The following is a 13,030-nucleotide window of genomic DNA, read 5'->3' as shown; positions in this document are numbered from 1 at the left end:
AGGGTGGGATAGCCCTAAATAATCACAACACTATGATTCCGCCAATTTGATCTGAAATCTGAGACTTTATTGTAAAACACTGGTTATAAATTTATGATTCAAAAGCATTAATTGCGTTTGATAAACATCGCCTGTGATTGTTTCAGTCGGTTTCAACAACTCATAATACACTACGCCGAGCCGGTCTAACCAAATAATGAGCATGACCTTGGAACCGTTGGTTTGGCCGTCGTCGTGGAAGTATGGCCGGGATATCACCATGATTTTCTGCGCTTGGGATTATCGTAATGCACCCATTTTTCGTATCCAGTCACAATGCGATGCAGAAAACCCTTTTGTCTTTGCCTTGCAAGCAGCTGTTCACAAGCAAACAAACGCTGTTCAACATCTCTCGGCTTCAACTCGTACAGCACCCACTTTCCTTGATTCTGAATCACTCCCATGACTTTCAGTCGTTTTGAAATGGCTTGTTGTGCTACTTCCAAAGATCCTGCCGATTCTTGTTCGTTTGACAACAATCTTGATCAAGTAATGCCTCCAATTCTGCATCTTCGCAAATCTTCTCTCTTCCACCGCCATGCTGGTCTTCGACGTCAAAATCCCCGCTCTTGAAGTCTTGAAACCACCTAACCATAGGTATTTGAGAGCAATCCATGAGCCTCAACAGCAGGTAGTATGTGAATAGAACTTGACAAAAAATTACAAATTTAACATTCTCTATCTCGAAAACTAAGCTTTTCCATGACCATGTTCACAAGAATTTATTTCTTCAAATTATCCGAGCAATCTCTAATTTACATTTTCACCTACAATTAAGGAACACCCTTTATATCAAAGAATGTTATAAATAAACTCCACATCTCTCAGAATCAAAATGTAACAGCAAATAGAACCTATAACACTCATTTTGGTCAAAATAATAACAGTTTCCACTGCACCAATCCAATTTGATCCAGTTCCAAAGCTAGATAACTCACAACAAGATAAATCACATACCGAACGTTCGATCTTACGTTGATTACAATTAACAGTTATCAGATCAGCGCAAAATATGTCATAACGGTGAAATATAGACATGAATAAACGACTCATTACACTCACGCAGACAATAATGATAGCCCGATAATGGCCAAAGATAAACCGTGTGACAACGTCATTCGGAGAATTAGCTAATGACGTCTAGTATTGCAGCCAGCCCTAAAAGTTATCCCGGCCATAATTCAATATGTCGAGAGAATACTGGCAAAGTTACAGAAATCGGAATACTAATTTTCAGCATTGATCGAGTGGAGAAGTTTTTGCTGAAATTAGTTCTGTTTTATTTGATGAGGCAAGCTGATTTATCTCCACACTTCGCCTAGTTTACATTCGGTCCATTATAGCTTTTCGAGTTGCATTTTAGGTCAATTGAATCCGGGCTAGCAAGAACGGTGTTGTTTATTGGATAATTGATTAGTTAAACTTGATTGGGTTATTATGCGAGGAGTTATGTAGTTTTTGCCATGAAAAGTTTGAATTCAATGACTGGTTGTAAATTTTACAGGTAATTCCAGTAAAAACGAATCTATAACTGGCATAGAAATTAATTTTTGGAAATGTCGAATAAAGTTGGATTTAACGTCTGTTCATAATGTTGAAGTTTTATTTCAGAGACGTCACTTTTTCCAATAGGAATAGAACAATTCCAAATGGTTTTATTGGCAACACTGTTTATTATTATTTGACATTTTTCATGTCATTTGCGTTCAATAGGTTATGACATTCAATCAGTGCTCATTTGTAAATACTGAAACAAATTGAAGTAGAATTTGGCACCATATAGCAGATATTTGCCTACGAAGGTATACACGAATAATATGAGCTAACAGACAATATTGATACTTTTCGATTCCAGGTGGTTTGAATTTTCGGTATTAGTGGTGCTTTCTAGTCCTTTCATCCTCTTTGTGAAAACTACATCAATCTACGTTCTGCAGGACATATTCAGTCTCTGCCTTTCTTTTTGAATTTCGGGAATGGAAAATCAAGCAATGAATTAGAATGAATAAATTGGGCAGTATGCCAAAAAAGTGGCAGAATATCTGGACTTAGCGAATCCCATACAATGCACTGGTCATTGCTTTAGGCGTTCTTCTGCCACAATTCTTGTAAAGGGTGTTTTTTTGAGAGCTATAGAACTTCAAATTGGAATAAAACAACGATGGATTATTCGATTGACATAAATTTTATTTATCCGCAAGATAATCTTGTGGCATTACATTTTGATTATGATTTCAGCATTTGTGGCCGTATATCGGCAATAACACGGCGAATGTTGTCTTCCAAATGGTCAAGTGTTTGAGGCTCATCCGCATGGACCAATGACTTTACATAGCCCCACATAAAGTAGTCTAGCGGTGTTAAATCACAAGATCTTGGAGGCCAATTCACAGGTCCAAAACGTGAAATTAGGCGGTCACCAAACGTGTCTTTCAATAAATCGATTGTGGCACGATCTGTGTGACATGTTGCGCCGTCTTGTTGGAACAAAAGCTCCTGGACATCATGGTTGTTCAATTCAGGAATGAAAAAGTTAGTAATCATGGCCCTATACCGATCACCATCGACTGTAACGTTCTGACCATCATCGTTTTTGAAGAAGTACGGACCAATGATTCCATCAGCCCATACAGCGCACCAAACAGTCAGTTTTTCTGGATGTAACGGTGTTTCGACATACACTTGAGGATTAGCTTCACTCCAAATGCGGCAGTTTTGTTTGTTGACGTAGCCATTCAACCAGAAGTGCGCTTCATCGCTAAATAAAATAAAATGGACGTAGTGCGCTATACGCATTCCGCACAAAACCATTATTTTCGAAATGAAATTGCACTATTTGCAAGCGTTGTTCAGGCGTTAGTTTATTCATGATGAATTGCCAAACCAAACTGAGAATAAATCACTTAACAGCAGTTAAATCGGTCGCTATCTTGAACAGTAATGCCAACTTAAAGTTATATACCTCAAAAAAAAATACCCGTCAGATGCAGGTGACGATATGCTAGCATTGAAGAGACATTGGCGGTCATCAGAAATGGAAATGGTTGAAAATTACTCGTGCACGAAAAATCAGGCAAACTTTCCGCCATCTCTTGTTTTTAATAACTACACAGTTACAACGGATGATTATTAATGCAATCAGAAGTAAACTAAACTGAAATAACTTATTTTAGTTGAATTGAATTATGATACAGCTATTTAATCGATTGATTTTGTCTTAATGCTCACAACTCGAGTTGTGAGACAATTACGAACTTCCAGAATTACGCTTTTTCTAGTGACCCTTAATATGCTTCTGAAAACTCTTGTTATATACTATGCTATTTCTGCTTCCCACAGCTACATGATGAAAAAGTAATATTTGTAAAATGAAACTTCAACATTACGAACTGACCTCAATGAACTCGATATTTTTCCAGCGTTTGCAGAAAAATTTAATTTCCTAGGGTACATCCAATATTGACTGAATTAAATTGGTTTCGGTCTGCTTTCACCACATATTTGTGTGGGTGGATTCAACTAGAATTCCATATAATTTGCAGACAGTGTATCCGGTGATAAACAACCACTGCAGCAATGTGTGTGTTCCCATTAGAGCGAATCACGCGGTGTTTCTACAGCTGAGCTGCTTCGAAAGTTCACATCTGGACCGCAATCACACCTGGTTTGGTCTTGTTTGTGTGGAATTGTCATTAGGTTTGTTTTAGCCAGTCGTGTCATAATTTGCCGAATGATCTAACGATCTATTACTTCTTTTGTAGCTTCGAAATCGTTTCTACTGCTAGGTCGATTGAATCAAATTGGTTCCAACAACATTGTTGGAGGTAGTTGTGATTTTTCCGAATAATTTCATTCGCAGTTCAAATAGCGTGCCAGATATTGAACAAATTGTTCATTTATGTAGCATCAAAACACAACAATGAAGAAAGCACTGACGTTAAATCTGGTGATTTTGAGCACTCAGTAATTCATACGTCATTTGTAATCTTAGGAATCACATATTCTTTTACAATATTCTACTCAAATTTTTTTGTGCTGAAACCATTCAATAACCGCCTCAGAAAACAAAGAATTGTTTTTATTCATTGGAAGATATTGGACAGAAACAGGCCATACCCAAAAAAGCATCCCCTCGAAAATAAAGTCATATTAAATGTCTACAAAAATGAAGTGCTATTCAAATGATTAACAATTGAACTAAAGCGTGTTTTTTTTTAGAGCTATAGAACTTCAAATTGCTATAAAACAACGATGGATTATTCGATTGATATGAATTTTATTTTTTCGCAAGATAATCTTGAGGCATCACATTTTAAATATGATTTCTGGCATATGACCGCCACGGCTGGCTCGGATGTAATCCAAACTGAACGTACAATTTTCGATGACTTTTTCCAACATTTGTGGTCGTATAACGACAATAACACGGCGAATGTTGTCTTCCAAATGGTCAAGGGTTTGTGGCTTATTCGCATAGACCAATGACTTCACATAGCCCCACAGAAAGTAGTCTAGCGGTGTTAAATCACAAGATCTTGGAGGCCAATTCACAGGTCCAAAAGTTAAAATTAGGCGGTCACCAAACGTGTCTTTCAATAAATCGATTGTGGCACGAGCTGTGTGACATGTTGCGCTGTCTTGTTGAAACCACAGCTCCTGGAAATCATGGTTGTTCAATTCAGGAATGAAAAAGTTAGTAATCATGGCTCTATACCGATCACCATTGACTGTAACGTTCTGGCCATCATCGTTTTTGAAGAAGTACGGACCAATGATTCCACCAGCCCATAAAGCCCACCAAACAGTCAGTTTTTCTGGATGTCTGGATGTAACGGTGTTTCGACATACACTTGATGATTAGCTTCACTCCAAATGTGGCAGTTTTATTTGTTGACGTAGCCATTCAACCAGAAGTGCGCTTCGTCGCTAAACAAAATAAAATGGACGTACTTTGCGATACGTATTCCGCACAGAACCATTATTTTCGAAATGAAATTGCACTATTTACAAGCGTTGTTCAGGCGTGAGTCTATTCATCATGAATTGCCAAACCAAACTGAGAATAAATCACTTGACAGCTGTCAAATCGGTTGTCATCTTGAACAGTAATGCCAATTCAAAGTTATATACCTCGAAAAAAAACACCCGTTACTCCAACCCAACTCAAACTTTTAAATACTTTTTCTGTAGGAATATCAGGAGAATCGTATCATCAGAACTTCTCATCTAGATGAAATAACCAATAACGATATAGCACATCTCATACGAGGTGTTTCGAAAGAAAGTTCATACTTGTTTAGCTTGCTGCTTGAAGGTAATGATTTAGAGGGGCGCCGGAGATATTTCAAACCAAAATGGATGCATCAAGCGAATTAGATGTGGAATCTCAAAATAACCCACCTGCAATAATTTATTTTCATTCATCTTTATCGCCATCTTTAACCTGTTCTTCTTTTTTATCTTCATCATCATCTTCATCTCATCTGCATCTCCATATCCCTCTTCTCCTTCATCTTCATCTTCTTTTTCCTCTTTATCTTACACTTTCTTTTTTTCTTTCTCTTTCTCTTCCTCTTTCTATTGCTCTCTTCCGCTCTTCCTCTTCATCTTCCTCTTCCTACCTCTTTTCCTCTTCATATTCCTCTTTCTTTTCATCCTCATATTAATCTCCATCTACATCTTTATCATCATCTTCATCTTCATCAATACGACCTACAAATCATAAAGGCTGAGCTATCGATTTATGTTTCTGTTGTTTATGCTGTTAAATTTTTGTTTTTTTCTCTTCTGTAGCTCTAACTTTGAATGTAATTACTATCTAGATAACTTTTTGCTGAATTTTCAATTCGTGCAAGAATATCAAGGCCTACTGCACTTGTATCATAAATAACTATTCCATTTAATTTGAGTTTCGTATTTTGTAAACAAACCCCAACATGCGGCGATTCCAACCCGCAATAGAAATATCGGACAAACTCAGCTGTATCCCAAACATCATGACTTCTGCTAATGGCAGGACTCCACAACATTACAGAAGTTGTTTACTACCATACATACCCGGGCGAATTGGATGGAACTCGGGCCCCAACAATTACGCGATAGAGGTGGGCGAAAACCCAATTCAATTCAGTCAATATTGGATGCACACCAATCCAACTTGATTATATTTAAGTGCAGCACTGCTTTGGCGCGGTAATCCGGTGAGATCTCTGATCGTTGCATTCTTCATTCAGATTCAGTGGCATCGACGTCTAGTGGGAGCCTAATTAGCGGTTTCAATCCAATTATAGATGGCGCTTTAGAATGTGGCGGTGCGGACTGAAACCTAGAGGATTTCGAATAGTTTTTTATGGAGGCAAGATTCAACGCTAGAACGATGATGATTTGGAATGAGTTGGCTTTGTTGGTTCGTTGACCAAGCAGATCGCTCTAGTAATTCGTAATTTTGATCCATCATTGATTGAACCTTTGGCGAGGAGTTCTCGAGCTAATTTTGAAGGTGCACTCCCTTTTCGATCGTGGAGGCGTGGCTCTACCTTAGTACGGTGGGTTTTGGTTTTATATACCCGGCTGTGCTGCTTTGGAGAGTGATGTGAAGACCACAGCGGTATCTCTTGGGCAAGCCCAGAGTCACCACAATATCTCTTAACCTATATTATGTAGGACGCTCAAAACTTGTCGATTCCTGTCTACACTAGCACAGATGCCAGTTCTAAATAGATGTTGTTGCGTAAACAGTAATTGGAAGGCATATTGTGAATAGGTGAAAAGTACACCACAAAATAGAGTTTGCAAAGTGAGTGTGAACATCATTTTATGAAAAGTTTTGCAATTGAATTTGTTTGATATAACCTTTCCATTCAATTTCTTCTTGTATAAAGCTATAGTTTCAGTTGATAAATATAATAACAAAGTATTTCTAAAAACTGAATGTAAAGCTAATGAGAAATGTTCCTCAGATTGCATCTCATCAAGTATGTTGTCTCGGAAGTTTGGAGACGATGGCCACTATCAACCTGCGCTGGCAACACCCTGTTGAAATTTCTAATTCCTCGAATTAATGCAGGGTTCCGTCCCGTAACAAACATTAGGCTGTTTGCATGGTGCCAATGATCGCTTATTACAGGCCATGAAGAGGATATGTAACACCTATGTGTATAGAATACGCAAACACATCAATCGATACTAATGGAAATCTCTATCCTTGTTTACAACACCATTGGACAATGCTTGCATAGTAGCCTGAGTGTTTGAAATAAGTTAAGATGTTATGATACTCCAACGTTAAATCCCTACTGATAAATTTACGTACAAATGATATACAGGGTGGCCATTTGAAAACGAAACAGATGAGATTACAGACGAAATAAAGTTTTTCGATAGAAATGCTCGGACAGGTCGATTTCTGTTTCGAGGGGGACAACTTAAGATGTAGGTTACGGACGCATAGCGCTTCAACCCTTGCTACTACAACCCTCACCCCCAAATTTTGAATAGGGAAGATGGGGTGAGTGATACCTCATTTGAAAGGTATTTTTATACTGATTTCAGCACAGTAATTGTTTTTTCATTTTATGCATTATTTCTCGAAATATTCTTAACTAAGTATTTGAAAATGAAGTGGTGTTTTCATGGCACTTGTAGTGTTTTATGAAAAATCGACATTTTGAGCTTCAAAACAACCACGACTGTGGCTTCCTTCCTAACTAACTAACGCATGAATATTTCGAGAACTAATGCATAAAATGAAAAAACAATTACTGTACTGAAATCAGTATAAAAATACCTTTAAATTGAGGTATCACTCACCCCATCTTCCCTATTCAAAAATTGGGGGTGGGGGTTATAGCAGCAAGGGTTGAAGCGCTATGCGTCCGTAACCTACATCTCAAGTTGTCCCCCTCGAAACAGAAATCGACCTGTCCGAGCATTTCTATCGAAAAACTTTATTTCGTCTGTAATCTCGTCTGTTTCGTTTTCAAATGGCCACCCTGTATCTATAAATGTGCAACTGGATATTTCGAGTATAATTAATGTTTACAAAACTAACTGAATTCATTCATTTCACTGAATTGCAATTGAGAACACCGTAGATTAACTGTAGGAAAGTTACTTCGATAATATTTAGAGAGGTAGCAATCTAAACAAGTTAAGTCACAGATCTTTTTCTTAATCTTCTGTGAAATAAGTATGCATCATCATTCACATTTGGAGTAACAATTTTTGGATTATTTAATTTTATCTTTCTGTTGAAGTCTGTTCGGGCCTGGTCTCTATATTTTCTCTGTGAAAATGGGGTCGGTTTTTTCCACATGATATTTCAGACCAAATAGAAATACATACTCTAAAACTTTAAGTCATGAGTTATGACATCTAGAAACAGCATGTAAAAGTGTATGAACTATTCAATCCTCCTCAAAACCCTTTCAACCCTAACCACCCTAACAAACCCCAAATTTCGACATCAATCATCTTCCGCACCTTAACGCAATCAATAGAGAAGATAACCCATTCTTCATCGCGTTCATCCAGGCTCATTTCGTTACAGTCTCACCTAACGCCCCCTGTGTTTTCCTTTCAGAACCAATCACCGAGATCAAGGGCAGCCCCGACATCTTCATCAACCAGGGCTCCACCATAAATCTTACCTGTCTTGTTAAGTACGCTCCCGACGCAGCTCCCACAGTGGCGTGGGCACATAATAAGGCTGTGATTAATTTCGACTCGCCCAGAGGGGGCATTAGTTTAGTCACCGAGAAGGGACACATCACCACCAGCAGACTCCTGATCCAGAACGCGAGGCAGACCGACTCAGGCCAATACAGCTGCACTCCGTCCAATGCCAAATCGGCTGCTGTCCGTGTACATATCTTGAACGGTAAGTCGATGACGTGTTTGACGTTTATTGTTTCGTTACAGTGATTGCAAAAAAAAATTTACTCATCAAGATTTACTTGGGGAGTCGTAAGACTACATATGTACATATTCTTTTGATATAGAGCAATTCAAAAAATTATCAACTTCAGACAATAAAGCATGTGTAGAGGTAATCTCAGTATAAGCAGAGGAAATGTAAACGGGGCATCATACATTTAAACGTATGATTCAAGAGCACAGGTACAAACCGCAGCAACAACTCTGACTTCCCGTATAGGTGTAGTGACTGGTTTGTGTATTTGTTTACAGAATAAGCTGACATAATTATTTTGAAGGGCTTCCTCTTCATCCAAACAAAATCTTTTCCATTCTTTCTTTTCACCAACGGTTGACAACTTTATGATTGAATGTGAAAACAAGAAAAGATCCAGGAAGGAGTGATAAATATTAGTTTTCATTATATTGATTTCAAGTTAGCGACTCATTCTAAAAAAAGAATCTTAAACTGGATGGATAGCTTGGAAACCACCATGAAATTTATAATTTGGACAAGTATTCCAGTGGTCAATGGTTTCTTCTACACCACACTCTAATAGATAGAATTCCAGTTGAAAAAGCATACTATTACAATGACCATAACCAGTCCTTAGTTGATTTAAAAGTAAATTCAAATTTTGAATGGACCAATAAGAATATAATTCCTTCCGCATGTAATCGAATTCAAAATTTTTATTTCAAAGATACCTCGAATCATAAAATTATGTGTTTCATGATTATTTCATAGCGAAATCTTGTGAAATACCAATTTTCAATATTTTCAATTGGCACCCAACGTGGGGTACCAATTGATATGACCATTTTGATTGACTAGAACCCAGCACAATACTCAAAATTTTCAAAATAACTGATAGATATTTATATCACTACCTAACTTCACGTAGCCACTTAAAGTCTTCCTCTCCCAGAAACCCTTCATTGCTCTCATTTCAGTGTCGTTTTTTCCCCTAGGTTGATTATCGGCAATAATAAACCAAACCAAGTGAATCCTAAATCTGCACAGTCCGTGTTCGAGACTGTATCGTGGATAAGATAATTTCGTCGATTTATCAGATGAATATGTAATGAACTTACAACTACGGTACAATTCATTCGAGTCGTGCGGTCATAAAACTCAAGCCAAACCCTTCATTTTATCTCGCTATTATAGCACCGGAGCCGGCACATAAGAGTAAGCAAACTGTAATTTCTCTCAGCACGAAGTTTTCAGCTCCAATAACTGATATTTGCGAGTTTGATTCTCGTTACCTGATACCCTGGCTCGGATACGTGTCTAGAGGCTAGGGGATGATAGTAATGGAAGGGGGTTCAATTGACGGTGTGGTGAGGTGCCCAACTATTATTGTATTAGAGCGATACTGTACTGTTATGTAACCGAAGCGGATATTATTCGATAGTTGTTTTGGTAGGAAGAATTTATTGATTTGTAGAAACTAGTGAGGGTTGCAATTGATCAGCCATGGGCAACCTTCTTTGAAGAGGGCGAAATAGAAAAATTTGATGTAGACCACGGACCGAAACGTATCAGTAATAAAATTTATTAAAAATCAAATGAACCTAACGTTGCTTTCAATAAGACAGATGAAAAACAATACCTTTATAGCTATAATTCATCAAGAAACTCAACTCATAAGTCAGTAGTATTCAATTGATGGAATATCTGGATTTGCATTTCTTTCACAAGAGCATCATTATTAGTTATGATAGAACTGATAGTTGCTAGGTATTCGTGAGGTATTTTCCAAATTCGAATCATTAATACTTGATCGCTCCTTTGATTTTGTGATATTCATCTTCTTTTCCAAGTCCACAGAAGGGCCCCTGGAAAACAGGTCTTAACCTTGATACCCTTTTTGCAAGTTTATCGGCATTATTTTACTTCTTTAAATTCTGTAAATTCACAGCAGTCACTCTTATTATCCCTACAGCAAGCGTTGAATTTTTCAAGATTGGAACTTAACAACTGTGCAATCAAACTTCAACGTTATGAACTGACGACATTGATAAAGTCTGGCGAAATATAATTCGAAGATCTCCACTCGAAAATGTCATCTAGACACCAACAAGTGTTTCATCTGAACGATTTCCCGGATTCGCTGTTTGAAATGACCAACATAAAATGCTGGATAAGAAGAACCAGCAGAAGTAATTTCCCAAAAGCATCTGACCGAATTGGACGGAACGTTCCCCGAAAATCGTGTTCCTAACATTAATGAACACCAACCCAGTTAGTCTTTTGGAGTAATTGAGCTAACACCGGACGTGAGAACTGACAAACATTAATTCCAGTTTGGTCAATGTTTTCGTCCTTCGCCATGGCTATTCCCACTCTCCACTCGAGGACGTAGTCTGCAGTTTGGTCTAGATGTTTGGGCACAATCTGAAATCCCAGAAATTGTCAAGATTTGTAGTTTGAGGGTGTGTTTCATTTAGGATTCTGAACTTCTGTTCAGAACGAATGATTATAATAATATTCTCATTATTATAATCATTCGTTCTGAAATATTGGAGAATCTTGAGTAGATGGAGATATGTTGCAAGCTTTTTCCTTCACAATGTTTGGAGTTTGTTGTTAATAAGGTTATACAGTCCTGGCAAATCTGTAACTTGAGATGTAACATCAATATAGTGTCAGAAAGAGATGCATGAAGAATGATAAAGTGAACAACTTTTTCCCTAGTTCCTTCCAGAAACAATGAAAGTCCAATCAGAAACAAGAGGAGAATATTTCTCTGCCTTTGCAAGTCTTCGTCAGTATCATTTAATTTTACTTTGTCTTTCGTGGCAGAAGAGGAGAGAAGAAGACATTTGCATCCCGATCTACACAGTTAGATACACATATTTCGAAAAAGCATGAGTACACAATCCTGGACGCCTTAGAAGACAGTTCTGTTCGACATATAGAATTGAAAGAGGGATGTGAACCTCGATATTATTCACATTACGATATAAATTCCATGATAAAAATGACGAATATTCAAGAAAAATAACTCCATACATGTAACTTTCTATTCATCACCCAACCGGAAATATATCTCGTCCCAACCTCCTACTGATTCTGAGTCCGTTAGTCCTTTTCTTCGCACAATTTCCCACCGTTTCAGTCCAGTGACTTCTTTTTTCCTGGAATCAGTTTCCCGGGATATATTAAGCCAAGGCGGCTTCCCAGAATCCCATATGTTTCCAGGGAGTTTTCAATCCGCTTATGTACTCCGGTGGTAGATTATTGGCACAGGATAAGGCATGAAGTTATGACTGAAAGGACAAACCGAAACGAGTCCCCTAATCCTGGAAAAGTTCCAAGACTTCGACCTCGTTGTTATAATTGGTGAGAACAGAGAAAAACTGGTTAAATATTCCCAATCGAATGTAAAATGGAGAAGGATATACTGTACGACATGGTGTAAGACAATGACCAGAAAAATATCAGAAATGATATAAATAATAATGAAACAACAGAATTGAAAAGGTGCTATGCTATCACATATCCGCGAACTACAACTTTACATTGGTTACCAGTGCTATCACATATTAAGTATTCGTAGACAGGTCCTAGTCAAGAAATCTTGGGAAAAACTTATTTCCAATTGTATCTAACCTCTCAAATACAAGAACTACTAGATTGAAGTCACGCAAGCCTTCATGAATTAATACCTTCTTTCAATCTAATGAAAGTTCAAGGATATTTGGTGTTCGAAATGCAGTTCTTGTGATGTATTCAACAAAAGTTTAATCATTGATCCTCCAGAGAAAGTTCTAGGTTTCAATCTTCCCAGAAAAATATTTTATTTCCAAGCCTCTACACGCCTTAAGTTCATATCACTCCTCGGGTGATTTTTCAGAGTAATCGAATAAAGGCAAAGAATGTTGGTATTTTTTCTCCAGAAATGTTCAGCCATACTTCCGGTTTTAGTTGAGGTCGATATTTCACGTTCGTGATGCAATCTCAGGTACCCTGGGGACTGTTTATTCAGACTAGCATTTAGCACAACGAATTGCATGTCCTGTTGAAAAACGTGATTTCAAATTCAGACGATGTCACAGCTAACGCTAGTCT

At 37.7% G+C, this 13,030-nt stretch overlaps 1 protein-coding gene across 1 annotated transcript in view; it reads left to right on the top strand.

The window, feature by feature from the left end:
* The window catches only part of LOC123672938 (zwei Ig domain protein zig-8-like), a 309,256-nt gene that overhangs the window by 241,656 nt on the left and 54,570 nt on the right, over window positions 1-13,030 (top strand). Inside the window, exon 4 of the mRNA XM_045607304.1 lies at window positions 8,621-8,917. Within this exon, the coding sequence (XP_045463260.1) occupies window positions 8,621-8,917 (297 nt within the window). The remainder of the gene's footprint in view (window positions 1-8,620; window positions 8,918-13,030) is intronic.

This window comes from Harmonia axyridis, chromosome 2 (genome assembly GCF_914767665.1).
Source record: "Harmonia axyridis chromosome 2, icHarAxyr1.1, whole genome shotgun sequence".
In the NCBI taxonomy this organism is placed as follows: domain Eukaryota; kingdom Metazoa; phylum Arthropoda; class Insecta; order Coleoptera; family Coccinellidae; genus Harmonia; species Harmonia axyridis.
The sequence above is the reverse complement of the archived record's forward strand: the minus strand, read 5'-3'. Positions and strand labels throughout refer to the sequence as shown.